This window comes from Leptinotarsa decemlineata, unplaced genomic scaffold, assembly GCF_025532065.1.
Source record: "Leptinotarsa decemlineata unplaced genomic scaffold, Ldec_3_MD MMD2_tig00000035_RagTag_RagTag, whole genome shotgun sequence".
In the NCBI taxonomy this organism is placed as follows: domain Eukaryota; kingdom Metazoa; phylum Arthropoda; class Insecta; order Coleoptera; family Chrysomelidae; genus Leptinotarsa; species Leptinotarsa decemlineata.
In genome coordinates this window covers 7,521,817-7,539,772 of record NW_027412540.1, presented here as the reverse complement: position 1 = coordinate 7,539,772, position 17,956 = coordinate 7,521,817, and the positions used below count along the sequence as shown (strand labels likewise).

Here is a 17,956-nt window from a genome sequence, read left to right as displayed (position 1 = left end):
GAATAATTCCATCATATCAGTTTGTACTTTTGTTTCCATTAATTTCTCCAATTGCAAGCATTTAAAATTAATTCATTTCACATATTATCTAAAATGAATTGAATCTCTCCTCGCTGATATGGCCTAATATAGCATTTTTGATTTTGAAAGTGAAGAAACTTTTTTAAATTTCGTAGAAGCAGTTTTTTGTAGCTATATACACGATAAAACATTAGTTTTTGATCGTAACACATCAGAAAAAACTAATGAATGATTTTGACAAATTTTATTCTCTACTTCCATATTACATACTACTACAAATTGACCTACCCTGTCAAAATTTCCATCAAGAGCTAAAGCAATGATATATAAAATATCCATTAAAGATTATTGAAAGGTTGAGAATCTCATCGCCACGAAACATTTTTATTAAAAAAAAGTTTCATTTAACTTGACTTGTTTGTTTGTGTCAAATTCATTAAATGAACCTCCATCCCCTTCATGTTAACTAGTTGATCTGATATTTGGTACACACATTCAGTTCTGATGACAATACAATTGAATACATTATGTACCTATCATTGTAAATCGAGGATGGCCGCAGCTACAGAATTGCAGATTACATATTTTTTCACAAAAACCTCAATATGGGTATCAAATGACAGGGCCAGTAGACTTTGAAAAAGATGCAAATTCAAGATGGCCGTAGCCATATCGAATCAGATTAGATCAACTTTGGAAGAGAGGGCGTACATTTTATTATGTTTGTTCAAAATGGGAAAATGTATATATGATTTTCTGTAAACCAGCTATCGCACTCTTACGAACGACAACCCTCAGAAGTCGAAACTTGTGCGAGCTAAGAACTAACGAGGTCTTACCTTTCAACGTGTGATTTCTAACACGGAAATCCTAAACATACAGTTTTCAGCAAAGTTCAATTATGGGACGGTTGAAAGTAGGATGTTACTCTTAATTTTGTCATTGGCCTCCACTGTCCACAAAATGCAAGACAGTACTGTAGATCACGCAGTTGTGTATTCAGACTCGGAATTGTTTGAAGAAGGGCAAGCATACGTAGTCCAAAGTCGAGTAAAGTCTTTGAGAGGTTTATGTATTAAGAAGTTTGATTGCAACAACGTGCCGTGAAATAAACCTTGTTATACTGAGGCACTAAATGAACTGAACAAATTGAGAAGAATTGAGTAACAAAGTTAGAAACTAAAAACATGAAAATGAAATGAGCAAAAAAAATTGTTTATGTTAAGCGGTTTATTTAATAAAAAAGGTAATAGCGATGTATCAGATAAAACAAATAATGAAATCGTTGGGCGTTGTATTCGCATATTCACTCAGGTACGCTACGTCCAACGATTTTATTATTTTGTATCTGACCAATACCGTAGATTGCTAAGGAGAGTGGTCTGATGACTGCTACCAAGGACCTTCCGAATTATTTTTTAGCTTTCCGTACATTATCTAAATCATTTTTCTTTTTCAATAAAACCGTTTAACATAAATTCATTTTTTTACTTATTTTATTCATGCATAACCCCGATACGTTTCGAAATAGAAATAATCACTGTTTCACAAATACTTGGTTTTCACGTAATAGCTGAAGATGTTAATTTTATAATGCCATTAAAACATGTGAAATTGAAACCTTGTTTCTAAGACTCTGGTTATTTGCCTGGCAGTGAGAGCTGCAGGAAGAAAGAGAGGATGAATCTCATTAGGTAGTCGATGTCAAAGTTTGATATTGCAACGTTCTGCCTTTGGAAGTCTGGTTCATCTTCGATATTTTTGAATTGACTTTTCCCTCAATCGTCTTCGAAAAAAGAGATGTCATCGCCATTTTTTACCAAAGCTCATCCTTCATGAACATAATCCACTAAAGCATTCGTGGTTCTGCCTAGCACCACTGGTGGGACCTATGGCGGTCTCGTAGTATTGTCTATTATTTGATCACGAATGCTATGTTGCAGGCTCTGGTTTCAACTAATTTCAGTATTTGAATGACTGTATCACAGCATTAACATTTTGCCTTCGATTTTCAGGTATTTGGAAACACTCATGCATGTTTTCAAAGGGAATGTTGGATCTGGAATTTTCGCTATGGGGGATGCTATGAAAAATGCTGGAATAATCTTCGGGCCGATTGTTGTTCTTATTCTTGGTTTTATTTGTGTCCACTGCCAACATCTTCTGGTAAGGAGTACTTTTCAGTCTATCGATTGTTATTGGATATGCTCAGTTTCAATGTATAGATATCACTGAAAATGTTATTCAATGATAACACTTCCAAAATTAAATCATGAAATTATAAAACAACAACAAAAATTAATTGGCGCTCCCGGGCGACTCAATTGATTCCAGTGGCGCATTTGCTTTTTCAGCTGCAGGAAAACCCGGAAAAACCTGCCGCACCACATCATCTGAAGATCTTGATCTTCCAATATACTCTCTCTCATAATACAAGATACAGGGTGTCTCCAGAGGCTACAGTAAATTTAATACATCGACAGAACACGCGTAATAATGACCAAAATCAACGCCATAACCACAGTGAACAATGACTGCATGAATATTATAACAGTGTTATTCTAGATTGAAATGTTCATCAATTTCGAACCTTCGTAAGAGTTTGGTCCTTCCGTCAAAGGTTGTCATGTTATTATCAGTCAGTGTTATTATTAAATTGACTGGTACCTCAGCTATACGTGTTTTCTCATAACAGTCAGTTAGTTTGGCGCATGTTTTACGATACAGTCGATCATCACCTGTTAAAAGTTCCATTTCCATATTATTTAACAGTAAGCTTTGCACGGACTGGTTATTAGTCATATTAGGAAATGCTAGTTGAAATTCCAGAAATTCACATACGAATTCGCTACCTTTTGAATATTTACTACAAAGTAAACAAGTGTGGATATTTCCATCAAAAAATTTACAAACACAATTCGAGATAGACTGTACAAAATCATTCAATCCAGAGCGGTCAACAGTATTGATTCTGCTATTGTTTTGCTTACAAAGAGTATTCAACAAGAACCTCAAGAATTCGGAACAATCCTTTTGTTGTTCTAACGAGTATTTAGTGGACTTCAAAGACTCCAGGAAATCGGTTGGAGGAAAAGATAATACATTCTTACGGAACTGCAGCTGCATGAACAGGTATTTGGGTTTGGTGAATAAGTAGGAAACATTCTCGTTACCGTTCATCATTAAAACCTCGTTCTTGAAATTCTTCGTCATAAAAAACACTTGTAAAATGCTATTCATGTAGCAAGTGTTTCCTAAATTATCTAATTCAATTTAATTCTCAAGTTTTTCAGGACAACTCTCTACTGATTCGTAAGGAAGAACATGTTTCACAGAATCTGCATGAGAACCATTTCTCAAGCTGCAATCGATCCTTCCAAATGATGAAGGGTTTCGTAGAGGGATCGATTCGGCTCTTGCTTCATGAAGCTCTTTCACTTGAAGGGAACCAGAACCACGAGGACTGCAACTCATATTTTGGGGCGCAAGAATGACCTAAGACCATTGACCGCACTGAAAAAGAATAAGGTGGATCAATCACTTGTAAATGAACCTTGATAGGAGACTGATGAATATCCACATGTTTCGGCTTATTTCGAAGAGATTTTAGTTCCGTACTGAAATAAGGGGAATGCATGATCTTATTAAAATTATGTTAAAGAGGAATGGTTCCAAGGACCGAAGCATCATTACCACGTTAAATAGCAATACTAATTCTTTCTACCAAAAAAGGGATAGAACGGTGATTTTTCGTTGCTTGGCCTATTCTTCTTCCGAGTTCATGAACGAATAACAGACTCCGGGCCATAAACACCAAAAGTTTCAACCGCTACTGGATGGAACAGATAGCTGTTACCAAGATTTTGGTATTTTTTTTGTTTCAATTTTTCGCCAGACAATGCTGCGGTTCCAGCAGACTTCGAACTTTCTGCTAGATGGGAAGGCGCGACCGTGTCAACGCAAGTGAAGTCCCATACCACAGGTTTACCGTATTTCCATAGTATGAGAGACATACCATCTGGTCGTTTACCATTATCTCGACTGGTACCTAAGGATTCCAGGATTGCAGGAACATTCGCTGCACTTTTCAAAATATTGTTCACCTGGTGATGTCGAAAAGTACGCCCTGCACTTCTCCTGCAACTCAAACCAAGTGTACCTTTCTCATCAACTTTACTACCGCAAACACAAGTATGAGGCACACAAATAGATATATCCATCCTAAGTAAAGCATTCAGCCAAGCACCCAACTTCTTGATCATTGCTGATTTCAGACGAGCCTTATCGTATACACTTGTAGATTTCAGAAGTTTATCTGTTATAATGTTCAGAAGAGGTCGGTCCCATGCACATTGTATTTTTTTTTATCTGTAGGAGGAGCAATATTAGTTGCGGTCATTCATCTTCAGCATAAAAAACATCTTTGATATTGATAAATATAAAAGGAAGGATGGAACCGATAAGATTAGAAACACTATTGACTAATGACAGAAAAACTGGTAAAGCTAAGGAAGAAGCCGAACGTAGCCCTAGTACGCCAAGGTTTACAGAAAGCGTTGCTTGGAGTCATGAATCATTATTGGAATGATTGTTTGTAACATATTCCGTCCTGTTGTGGAGTGAATTATCAAATTCGTCAAGCTCTAACTGACTTGGTCCAGTGGGGGAATATCTGAGGGCGTACATGAGTTTTGGATTTGCCAAACAATTTTTCAAAAGGAAAAATGCAACGGATCTAGGAAGTTCATTCAATCTGGTGGACAGCAATTTTTGTGATTCCCGTTTTTCTCGAAGATGTTCTGAAAGTGAATCTTCAGAAAGAGGAGAACCCAGAGTACTCCATTTAGACTTTTCCAAAATTCTTATTCCAGGAGCCAATTTCAGAATGATGGATTCGGGGTTGAAAGAGTAATCAACTCAGTTCAGTCCAAGATATTTTGAATAATCAATGATTTTTTCTAAATCCTTTGAAACAATATTTTCATCGCCAGCGATTTAGCCATCATCTAAATACCAACAATTGAATTCGGATGATAAACTTCTAGTGAGTTCGTTGATGGTCAGACAAAAAAGAACAGGTTATAAGGGATCACCTTATTGAACACCTCTCTCAGACAGAATCAGATGTTCACCAAAACTCAAATAGGAAACTGATTTATAACACTGACTTAAGAAGGGATATAATCCTGGAAATGAATTTTCAACCTTACGAAACATAATGTTTCTATCAATCATGTTGAAGGCATTTTGGAAGTCTATTTTCAGGAAAAGTTTTGAATCTGGATTTGAATGAAGATCAATATATCTACGAGCAGCATAAAAACAGCTTCACATCCACCTGCAGTACCGAAACCAAACTGTAGTGGACGTAACACCTATCCTAGTAACACCTAGTTCGTCTTTGATCCTCACACAACCAAGTTTCGCTACCAATCGACTATAAATGGTACCGACAGCAATCGGTCTAACTCCTCCATCCTTTTTCTGAAGCGCCAAAAATTATAGGACAAATTTCTGGAGTAAACCTACCAGTAAAAATGAGGTTACACAATTTTGTAACAGAAGAAAGAAGTTTCTGTCCTGAATTTCCAGAGCTGTGACTAATGACGTTTCGCATGTGGCTAGGGCGGAAAGAATCTAAACCATCAGCAGAACCAGAACGAGAAATATTAGTTGCCTCCGATACTTCATGTTCTGGAAATTGGAACACCGGAAATTCTGAAAAATCGTCTGGTGGTTGCGAATCCAGAGAATGAGTGAAGGAATCTGATGGAGGGCGTTTCGATCGGAGAACTAAAAGTGTGGATTCATCGTATTCGGCCAACTTATCACTTGAGCTCAAGATTCTGATAGTTGACCTCATGTCACAATCAGCTATTTTACTCAAAACAAGCTTAGAAAAGTGTTGGTGAGTCTTCGTAGGGGAATATGCTATCACCTTTTCTTTCATGTTTTTTTTTTCAAAACACTTCAGTGGTTCAGCTGAGCACCACTGATAAGACCTAGAGAGTCTAATGACCCTATTCAGTTTCATCTCTCGAGTTTTTTCACTTATTCTCTTCAAACGAATTTTTTTTTCAGGCGAATTATTATTCAATGACATCCATTGTGTTCGTTATCTTCTGATTTGATTATTTTTTAATAGGTTTCCATCAAATTGGCCACATCCCGTTGCGCAATTCGAAATAATGTAAATAGAACTATTTACACAGTACATCAATCAGTCCTCAACATCAGCCGTGGCGATTAATTTGATTAATAATACCATAATCAAATAAATTACAGCGAATTCCTTCTGCTACTACGTAACCAATTTATGTCAAGGTGAAGGTACATATCTTGATTATTTTCACGTTCCCGCGATCAGAGATAACATTATGTAATTCGACGATAACCTGGCCTAATGAATAAATCATCGTTGAATACGCGATTCTCTGATTATTTGTTCCAAGTAGTACTTGTAGCGACCGGAATGTTGAAAGATAATCCATATGCATTTTACGATCCTCATGATTCAGAATTACCTGTGGTACATATTGGAATTCATAAGGAGGAATCACAAGTTTTTCTAGATCGATTCGAAATTATTGAACATAGCCGCCCCATTCGCACCTGTTTGTCTGACTGTCAAAACGCGATAAACTCAAAAATTATCAAACAATGTTTGATACAATGTTTGTAACTCAGTATCACTCTATGTATATTTGTAATAATCTCCATAAACATTGTAAATTCACTGTATCTCAAATTAGTGGACACTATTTTAGTACTTGTCTTTATGTGTCTTCGAGCTGCTAAATAAATAAATAAATGAACAAATGAAAAGTAAAATCTGCAGATTGTGGGCCCTGACACAGCAGATGAGGTTATTTGAAAGATCTGTAGAGGGTAATGTCAGGAAACACATTCAAAAACAAAAATGAACAATAACAATCATCAGTTGTGACGGAAGTATGAAATGAAGATATTGTTATCGATAGAAGAATCATGGAATGTATTTTCCAAAAAAACAAAAAAAAGTAAGCCAGCGTTCAAGAAGAGGCTTGCGAAAGGCAGGACGATGAAACTAGACCCAAAAGTGTTTCAGTTGAAGATAAGTAAGTGATCAATTTAAAAAAATCAAAACCAGAAATGAAGCTCGGATATAATCGAAGCGCATTACGATAAAACAACGTCAACAAGTGGGGGATTTTTATTGAAGGGGTCGTGCACAATGGACTTGCCAGAAGGAATACAAGAATCACATCAAAATATTTATGAACATGTTTCAGCAACTAGTTTTCTTATCAGAAAATAAAGAAAGAGCATATTTTCGGTATCATGTCGACTCTATATATATATGGCCTACCAGATAATGATGATTCATTAATATCAGCTCTTGAAGGGAGATCGGAATCGGATCTAACTCTAGAAGTAGCACAGAGTAAAATAATTCGAATCACATATTCCTGTTCAGTTTTCACGCCCAAACACTTAGTAAGGAAATGAAACTAAATCACTTTCGTTTTCGAAAGATTTCTATATATAACGATGAGATTGGAACCTTTGGTGTGAAAGTTGAATAACTTTTTTCGAGATCAATTGCAAGAACTTAGTTACTTCCCTAGGGTCTGGATCAGGTATGTTGATGACATATTCGCTGTAGAGGATACAAGGATAACCAGAATTGAGAATGTCCTTCCAGCACTAAACAACAGGTGTAAGAGTATAAAATTCACATATGAAGTAGAAAAAGAACGAAAGTTGCCGTTTTTAGATGTATTGGTCATAAGGAACGAACAGAACGAAATAGAATTTGACATCTACAGGAAAGACACGGGCACTTTCAGATACATTCCCAATGACTCGAATCATTGTCCACAAGACAAAATGGCGGCATTGCAATTTATGGTACACAGGTTAATAACTTTTCCTTTAAAGAAAGATAAGTACGACAATAAAAAGAGAGTGATTCGGTATGTAGCTGAAGCAAACGATTTTAACCCAGATATAGTTGACAAGATGATTAGAAAATGCAAGTTTAAGGAAGCACTTCGTAAATCTTCGACTTTTCAAAAAGAGGAGAGTAATAACAAGTTTATAGTAATCCCATATGAAACCCAATACACGATAGAGCTTCAACTAATATTTGATAAAGTAAATATGAAAGTTGCATATAATACTTCTTATAAATTGCAACAGCTTCTTGGTAATCCAAAAGATATACTAGAAAACACAGAAAGGTCGGAGATTTACGAAATCAGTTGTCAAGATTGGAACAGCAAATACATCGGCCAGAGCCGACGAGCGATTAAAACCCGCCGCAAGGAGCATTGTGCACACATGAAATACGGAAGGATAGAAAAATCCTGTGTCGCCCAACATGCTCTAGACGAGGACCACAGAATTGGTGAAAACAATCTGAAACTGATTAAGCATGTGCATGACACCAGGCTACTCGATGCATGTGGGGGTCTAGAAATAGCAAAATGTAAGAACAGCATGAATGGCGATAAGGGACCCATCCCGTTCAGCCCGCTTTTTAATCTTCTGTTAGGAAGAGAATCATTACTAAGAACTTGCAGGTAGTTAATTACCGAGAAATTCCATATTGGACTTCAGGTACCTATACAACCTCAGGTAACAAATTTCAGTATAACAGGATTAACCAGACTAGACTAGGTATCAATTTTCTTTTCCTGAGGATGCTAACTTTGTTGGCGAAACGCGCGTCGAGTGCAAAAATATCAGTTTGATGTTAGGGCAATTGATCTCGAAAAAAGTTATTTTCTATATATATTTAAACGAAATGAGGATGTAAAAATCAAAAACAAAAACCAAAAAGTGATGAAAAATATCCTGATTTCAATTCAGATTTTGCAATATTGAAACATTATTAGTGTGTTAAAATTGACCAATACTTGATGATTATCTATGAGAAACGAATTTAACAACACAGTGCCTTTTTTACAAGAAATTTCGCGAAACGTTTCACGATAAAATAGTTATTTCAGGCTTAATAAATACTGTATTAGATATCTGAAGGAGCATATATGCATTAAGAAAATTAAATGAATAGTTTTCTGAAATTATGTATTAGTATATGAGATATTCATTGTTATATTTTTTATTTCAGCTACAAACAGCCAAGACATTGACAGAAAAACATCAAGTGAAAGTATCTCCGGACTTCGCAGAGACTGTTGAACTCTGTTTCGAAAAAGGGCCAGCCAGAACAAGACATATTTCAGTTCTTATGAGGAAAATAGTTAATGTATTTATCTGTATAACGCAACTGGGATTTTGTTGTGTATACTTCGTTTTCATATCAGAGAACATCAAACAGGTGAGTAAAAATTTTTGAATTCGTTAACATATGTTCACCAAAACATTTTGAAGCTTTAATTACTTCTACTTATTATATGCGAGAGCTCGCATATAATAAGTAGAAGAATGTTCACGACCTGGAATGAAAATGAACCAATAAATTGATAGAATAATAGCCGCAGTTTTTTCTATAAATCAAAAACTAGCTTTCAGTATTCTTCGTGCTCATCTAGCTCAATAATATATTAAATGTTTGTTTTTGACATTACCAATCTTTTTAAATCAGATATTTTATCCATCCCATCCGTTCATACGAGTATAATGCGATACTAGGTGGCTTTTGAAATCGTGTTTTGAAATTAGCAACAGTAGCTTTCAATGACTTCGATTTAAGGCATAGAATGTGTTTCTGAGGCGTTCATAAAAAATTAATCGTGGGCGAAACTTTGACCGCTCTGTAATATATTCATATCGTCACAAGAAATGTTTCACTTCCCAAATCAATGATAAATCAAGAGTTTCATTACCTAACACTCAGTTATATAAATATTTAGAAACTAGTAACAATTGGATATGGTGTTGTTTGTTTGTATCCCATTTAGTTTTAATGTTACCAGTTATACAGTAATGTTATACTGATTTATATGCAAGAACAAAAAAAATTCAATATAACCTTGACGAACCAGTAGGTATATAGTTCATAATTATCAACGTGACCTTTTTCATTTACTCGCTGAATGTTATTACGTTTCTGGGCTATTAAATGAATAGTAAATTTTTTGTGAACGATCTTTGTTTGACAGAAAAGGTTGGAATACATTATTTTTATGGATAGGTATGTTATATTAGAAAAATAAACCACATAACAGGTATGATATTTAGATATATCATAACGAATCGTATGTTTTCAGGTGAAGGGTAGGTACTAGAAGTAAATACGAAAATTGATAAAAATCTAAATAGTCTGTTATTTATAGGCAACCCTATATTGACTGTGATTTAATAATCTTTGATCACTTGAGCAAATTTGGTTTAATATCGCTAATACATAGCTTCATGCGAATACAGGGTTTATATAAAAGTTCTATAGATCATATATCCAATAAAAGTAATGTGAATACTTTTGAGAAAAGTGTTCGTCAGTTGTCGTAATAACCGATTATAAAGCAATAGCGAAATAATGAGCCTGAAATACAATCATTATGACTTTTGTGCCCGTGAATTCAGGACATTTTACCAGTGACAAGATCTTAATTTACTACTCAAATATCTCACAAATTGCAAAATACCAACGGAACGTGTGAATTCTATAAAAGAGAAAAAAATCCTCATATATAGTACACGTGTCGGCCAGAAAGTATTGAACTAGAAAAAAATATTTCTCTGCATTTCAAATTCATGTGAAAGAATCAATACCTCACGATTCGTGAGTAGGGATTCACCGCTTATTATTATCACTCATCTATAGTGTAACTATAACCAATGTTTCTGCAGAATACTTTGAAGTTTTGCTATTCTAGAAATTTCTATTATTGGAAAATCGTAATAAATTCATATTTTGAATGTTAGTTAGGAATCAACTCTATAAGTGAAGTGTCACCCTTATATGTTCTTAACGAGAAATGGGCTTTCAATTCCACATCTGTTGCTGCTTCAATTTAAAATCGATTCATTTGAAAGATGTGTAACTTTGAAACTGCGAAAATTCTTATTAATTGTTATATTCAAAAATTAATTCAATTGAAAGTTATACTGATAGACAAGGAATATAATTCTCGAATTGGTAGCAGAATTCAATGACAGTTTTTGAGTTTAATGCGTCCAAACAGACAGGCACTGCCGGAGACTTTATTAATAATACGAATTGAGTAATTAATATGTCAACAACAGTAAGAAGTGAGCAACAGATGATGATATAGAAGATGATTTTTTGAGTATGGACTCCAAAAGCTTTTCTTACCTATTCGATGCCCTCATTTTTCGAAGCTGTGATGGTCAATAATAACAAAATAATTTTTTGCATTTTCAGGTGGCAGATTACCATGGGTTCGAATTAGATATTCATATACATATGATTATAATTTTAGTACCCATCCTATTACCCTGTCTGGTAAGAAATCTCAAGTACTTGGCTCCTTTCTCCACTTTAGCAAATGTTCTGATGATAAGTGGTATTATTATTGTATTATATTATGCATCTCAGGACCTGCCCAGTATTTCAGAGAGGACGTATGTTGCCGGGTTTGATACAATACCATTATTCTTCGGGACAGCAATTTTTGCATTCGAAGGAATCGGCTTAGTAAGTACCCATCTGAAATTAATTTTTTCACGTATCAGTATTATAATTATTCACGATAATCAATCGCATATATAAAAATGGAAGACTACTTATGATAACTGACATTAAAAATATATGCTCCACGTTTCATAAACAACAAACAATACATTCAGGACAAATATTTAAGATTATTTTTGCTCAACAATGACCTCAACAGAACTGAAAATAAAAGCTAATAATTCATTAGTCATAGTTTAGTGGACCCAAAGTATATTTTATTATTATTCTCTCCTAAATACTAAAGTGGTCTGAGAAGTTTTCGACATTTTTTCAGTTTTTTTTATTTTTCAACACAGTCTTCTTTCAATTCTACACACTTCTCCCATGCTTCCATCTCTGTAACCTATCCAAATAGTACTTTTCTCTGCATAATGATTGTTCACGAAGGTGATTGCTTCTTCATCTGGCGAAAATATGTATCCTATAGGCGAAATTTTTAGATTAGGAAACAAAAAAGTTACTTGAAGCTAAATCTGGCGAGTAAGGCGGATGATCAAGCAGTTCAAACCGTAATTCGTGAATTTTCGCCATGGCAACCGCTGAGGTGTGAGACGGTGTGTTGGCCTGGTAAAATAGAATTTGCCATTTCCGCAATTGTGACCATTTTTCAGCAATTTCTAGCTTCAGTTCATCAAGTAATGATGCGTAATATGCCCCTATAATATATTCTCCTTTTTGAGGACAATGATTACCCCAAAAAATATTCGCGATAAATTCACAGCTGCAAAAACAGTGTTTGCTTTTATTGGAGGTGGTTCCTCGGTGGAATAGGATTTGCTATTTCCGCAAATGTGACAGTTTTTCAGCAATTTCTACCGTCAGCTTATCAAGTAATGATGCGTAATATTTCCCTATAATAAATTTTAATTTTTGAGAACAATGACTATCTAAAAAAATATTCGCGATTACTTTCCAAGCCGCAAAAACAGTGTTTGCTTTCATTGGAGGTGGTTCCCCGGTGAAATAGGATTTGCTATTTCCGCAAATGTGACCGTTTTTCAGCAAGTTCTACCTTCAGCTTATCAATTAATGATGCTCAGTGTGCCCCTATAATATATTTTCCTTTTTGAGGACAACGAATATCCCAAAAAATAGTTGCGATTACTTTCCCAGTCGCAAAAACAGTGTTTGATTTTATTGGAGGTGGTTCCCCGGTGAAATAGGATTTGCTATTTCCGCTATTTCAGCAAGTTCTACCTTCAACTCATCAAGTAAGCATCATACTATGCCCCTATAATATATTTTCCTTTCTGAGGACAATGAATTTCCCAAAAAACAGTCGCCATTACTTTCCGAGCCGAAACAGTTTTTGCTTTTATTGGAGGTGGTTCCTCCTCTGCAGTCCACGTTTATCTATAGTGGATAATCGGTGCGCCAAAAATCGGATTTTTTGCGCCGAACATGCGCCAACAGAGTGTTGAAAATATTCATTCAAACACGTTTTTGATCTAACGTGAGCAAACGCGGCACCCAACGCGGGAACAGCTTTCTCATGCCTAAATGTTGATTTAGTACAAGACAAACATGTTCTTTTGGCATATTCATAACCTCTACTATCTCATAAACTACACCTTACAATTATATCTCTACAAACTTCATTTTTGAAAAATATCACGTTTCGCTAACACACTAGCTTTTTGGTAGTGAATAATATTCTAAAACTCAAATATTTATATACCCCATGTAATCACAATTGAAACTGCCCAGTCAGGTAGCTCGATCATAATTACCTAAAGCATCTACTTGATTTTTATGTATCTAAGGTACATATTCTACTATCTCTCTCACTTCAATTCAGCGGCCTTCCAGCACCATTTGGTGAACTTTGGCGATGTTTTTGTAGTTGCAGTTTTTAGATGTTCTGAACGTTCATCGTCTCCCAAGCTCTTACGGTCACGTTTGAATTCAGTTGTCCAAAATTTCAAAGACAGCTCGAGACAACTGCGCGTCCAAAATGGCTGAAATTTTGGTGAGTACCTGTCAGCAGATGAACAACGAAATTCACTAGTTTTTATTCACTATTGCTGCTATTTTCATGTTGAGGTCGGAAACTTTTCAGAAAACCCTCGTATACTGGTGAAGTAGAATAAAAAAAATATAATAAACTAGCAGAAGAAATACTCATTATTCCAACTTCCAGTCAAACCATTGAATGAATTGATTTCATTCACGGGTAATTTTTGGGTACTGTTAGAGCTTCCACTCTGGCTCTCCAGCTTCCTGAAGGAACGTTTTCTGCAAGTAGCTGTCGACGGATATCTCTCGAATACTTTTACCATCAACGCTGGTGTTTCCCAAGGATGTATATTGTCTCCAACCCTCTTTTGTATATCACCGACTTATTGGAAAAAACCAAAAATCCAATAAATTGCTTTGCTGACGACAACACACTTGTTTCGTCATTCCATTTGAATCCCATATCGGCGAGAATCTAGAAGTAATTTCGAATAGGGGTGAAAATAATTACGTTCAATTCAACACCACAAGAACCCAAGCATCGGTTCTCTCCAAAAAGATAAATGTCTCCGAACCGGATATAATAATGTCAGGTCAGACAATTCCACTATTTGCTTCGATAGGTTTATTGGGTATTTAATTGTACACCAATATGTCTTGCACAATCATGTCGCTGAAATTGCAAAGGCTGCTTCTCAAAAGATTGGAACACTGTTACGAACCAGAAAACTGTACACACCTCAGCAACTTTTGATGCTTCATAACCTTTTTTGGAGTATTGTTCTCATGTATGGAGCTCCGCCCCTAAGCATACCCTGAAGCTGCTGGATTCCATCCAGAAAAGAGCCATCCGCCTGATTGAAGACGCGAACATCACTTGCGACCTTGATAGTTTGAAACATCGAAGTAAGGTTGGAGATTTGTCTCTCTTCTATATATTCTTTCACGGGAAGTGTTCAAGTGACACATTTGATTCCACCAAGAGCTGCTCATCTTTTTGAGGTTCATCTCAGTAAACCTCGAACTTCACTGAACTCTTTCATTTTGAGAACTTCGTTTACGTGGAATAAACTTCCTGAGAACGTTTTTCCGAATGAATTTAATCCCCAGCGATTCAATTACAATGTGAATCACTACTTTCGAACAGCCACCGCTCTTAGAGAGCCTTAAAGGTTTTCCAGTAGTGCCTGTGTTATTTCCTTGAAAAAAATAGCAAAATTATATCGGAAACTCACACTGTCATTCGATTAACATATCTCTATTGTTTTTGAATTTCAGGTTTTGCCACTACAAAACGAAATGAAAGAACCAGAAAATTTCAAAAAACCATTTGGGGTTCTGAATGTCGGTATGACCGTCGTCACAACTCTATACATAGTAGTCGGTTTTCTGTCCTATCTGAAATTTGGAGACGATATAAAAGGAAGTGTGACCTTGAACCTTCCACAAGATATAGTGTGAGTATAATTTTAACTTTCTATTTGGGCTTTGGAAATATTTGCACTATTTTATATATAGATTCAAGCTATGGGTTGCACATATTATTCTCAGAAGCTTCATGTTGGTAACCTAATGAGTGAATGGGTTTGGGACATATTACAAAAAGTAAACCTTCGCTTTGACATGTTACGCACAAAAAAATTGGTGATTCGAAAGTGACAAAACTGGTTATTTGTGCTATTATTTCGTCGTTGTTGAGGTTTTCTTGGCTTTTTCTCTAGTTGTTTTGTTTGTACTAGTGGATTGTCTTGCATTTCGGAAGTAAGGTGCAGCTTAGGTTTCTGGGAAAATTATCAAAACTGTTCGCAAAGGTAAGTCTGTTGTGTTATGTGAAGGTTTTGAATTGAAGTATTTACAAACTTATTCATTTTAAAGCAAACATATTTTCACAGCTTATATCAATGTGTAAAAATGGTGATTTCTCTTGGACTCGTACTTACATATGCTCTACAACTATTCATTGCTGTTGGAATAATGTGGTCCACTGTACTAGAAAGAGTTGGTCCGACGAAATATCCAGTTTTGGCTGAGTTGATTTTCAGAACATTACTTGTTTGTTTAACTTGTGAGTATAAATTTCATATGTATATCAGATAAAAAACAATAGCAATCCAAGTTCAAGAAAACGATATCACTACCGTTGATCTATAACTATTTTCACCCCAATGTATCTGACTGACGGATCTGAAGTATAGAGTGATGATGGTAGTCGGGAATATTCGATCACACGCTAATTACTTTTTGTTCATTCAAGTTGGAAAACCTGTTTAAATCTGTTTAAAATCTGTTTTTCCGTTGATCAGCTGTCGCCCCCATACGGACGACAACTCTCAGAAGTTGAGAAACTTGTGCGAGCTAAGGACTAACGAGGTCTTACCTTTCAACGTGTGATTTCTAACACGTTAAAAGGTAAGACCTCGTTCGCTATATCATTATGATAGTCTGTTATACATATATCTGTTGGAGATAAAATCTTTGTTCAAAACTCTACATAGTTTTTGAAGATGAGAAAAGATAAACATTTTGTTGGAAATAATAATAATAATAATAAAACTCTTTATTACTACAACCAACCAAAATCACAACATTAAGTTCTAACTGCATATATAGGTGAAGTTATTGTAACAGGCGGAGTTCAATTTTGGCAGTTATGCAAATAACTGCTAAACTGTTCTTCCACTTAACCAAATATTCTTTCACTCAACCTAATGTGAAGATTACGGACAAAAAGGTCAACGAATCTTCCATGAAGATTTCTCAATATGACTTGATCTTCCCCAAAAAAGCAGTCTTCCTCTACTACTATGATATCCAAAAATAATAGAAAATAATTTGAAATCTCTGATCTAGTAGAATGATATCTGTGATTCAGAAATCATCATTCTGAAAATAAAATTCATGTTTTGCATTCACATTGGATGAAAAGTTTCTGAGGCAAAAAATTACTTCATAGGCTTCATCCAGAAATACTTGTACTGTTATACAAACACTCCAAATACATGTTTCTACCGTTGTCTAGAAAAATATAAATTTTGATGGGCAATTCAGGGTGGTGCAATATCTTATAGAGGATTATTCTGCTGTACGCCTGGTTTAGTTATTGTCAATGCATCTTTCGCTGAAGTAGAGATTTCAAACATACTATGACAGTTCCAATAACTGAATTTGTATCAGTCTGTCTGAATATTTGTTGATACCTTTCTCGGAGTAGGTTAGGTTATGTCCAAAGTGAGTAGGTCTATTCGACCCTTCACCGCAATCCGCAAAGGTTTATTGTAGCTCACATCTATTCACACACTATTCACACCAAATTAACCCAACTTCTTAACGAAGCCGATTAGTTTGTATGGTGAGTGGTCTTTCAGGTCAGATGGTAAGAGTACGTCTCTGCGGAACTCTAAAAACCTGATGCAGTCCCTAGCGGGGCAGGCACAAAGTATGTGCTCTGCTGTTTCATCTTTCTCCGAACAGAGGTGACACACAATGTCTTCCGATAGCCCAAGTCTCTACATATGATTATTCAAATGACAGTGACCTTTAAAAAGGCCTGTTAAATATCGTAGTTCATACCTTCAACGACTGTTTGGTATCAAGCTTCGAAGGTTGAATGAATGCCTTGGAGTGACCCAATCCTGGATGATTCTGCCAGAAATCCATAAATCTTTTTTGCCATCCAGGTGTTCAATCTTTGTTTGGCAAAGCCCAAGGCGAAGCCAATGACAGGTTCTGATCCGATGAAGCTGCTTGTCGCACCCTCCTTTGCAAGGGAAGGCAATGAGTCAGAAGCCTCATTGCCTTGTAGGCTAGTATGACCAGGAATTCAAACAAGAGACAAATTGTTGACTTCCTATCGGCGAGAGTCGTTTATGGCAATTTGCTACCAATTTAGATATTGATCGGTAGGAGCCAAGAGCTTCCAACACCGCTTGACTGTCTGAAAATATGTTCAATGACTTTTGTATGAGGTTGGATCTTTCCAATCTCTCTGCACACAATTCAATATCGTAAATTTCCGCTTAAAATACAGTAAGAGAAACAAGTTAGAAATATCAGCTTATGAGGTCATCGAATCTATTACAAATTAATTATCGGGGAATGAAATAAGCTTTTGATACCCAATGGTTGTCTTTGGTTACGTGTAGTGAGTTGTTAAAGACTTTTTGTTCGCAATATCTACAACTGTATTGTTTGATTCATCAGTTACACTGATCTACAGCTAATTAAATAGGGATACATTTTTTGGAATCCTATCTCGGTTATCCCATCCTATTTCGGTTATACCATTGATATAAACTGTTACTATCTTATGTGAATCTTTTATGTAATGTATCT

At 35.6% G+C, this 17,956-nt stretch overlaps 1 protein-coding gene across 6 annotated transcripts in view; it reads left to right on the top strand.

Annotated features, from left to right (window-relative positions):
• LOC111507317 (neutral amino acid uniporter 4) overlaps positions 1-17,956 on the top strand; it is an 89,311-nt gene that overhangs the window by 60,008 nt on the left and 11,347 nt on the right. For 5 of the 6 annotated variants that reach the window (XM_074171813.1, XM_023162611.2, XM_074171812.1 and 2 more), the window contains 5 exons: positions 2,037-2,187; positions 9,137-9,346; positions 11,357-11,629; positions 14,903-15,081; positions 15,517-15,689. In XM_074171813.1, the coding sequence (XP_074027914.1) occupies positions 2,037-2,187; positions 9,137-9,346; positions 11,357-11,629; positions 14,903-15,081; positions 15,517-15,689 (986 nt within the window). The remainder of the gene's footprint in view (positions 1-2,036; positions 2,188-9,136; positions 9,347-11,356; positions 11,630-14,902; positions 15,082-15,516; positions 15,690-17,956) is intronic. The other variant, XM_023162610.2, reaches the window with a different exon arrangement.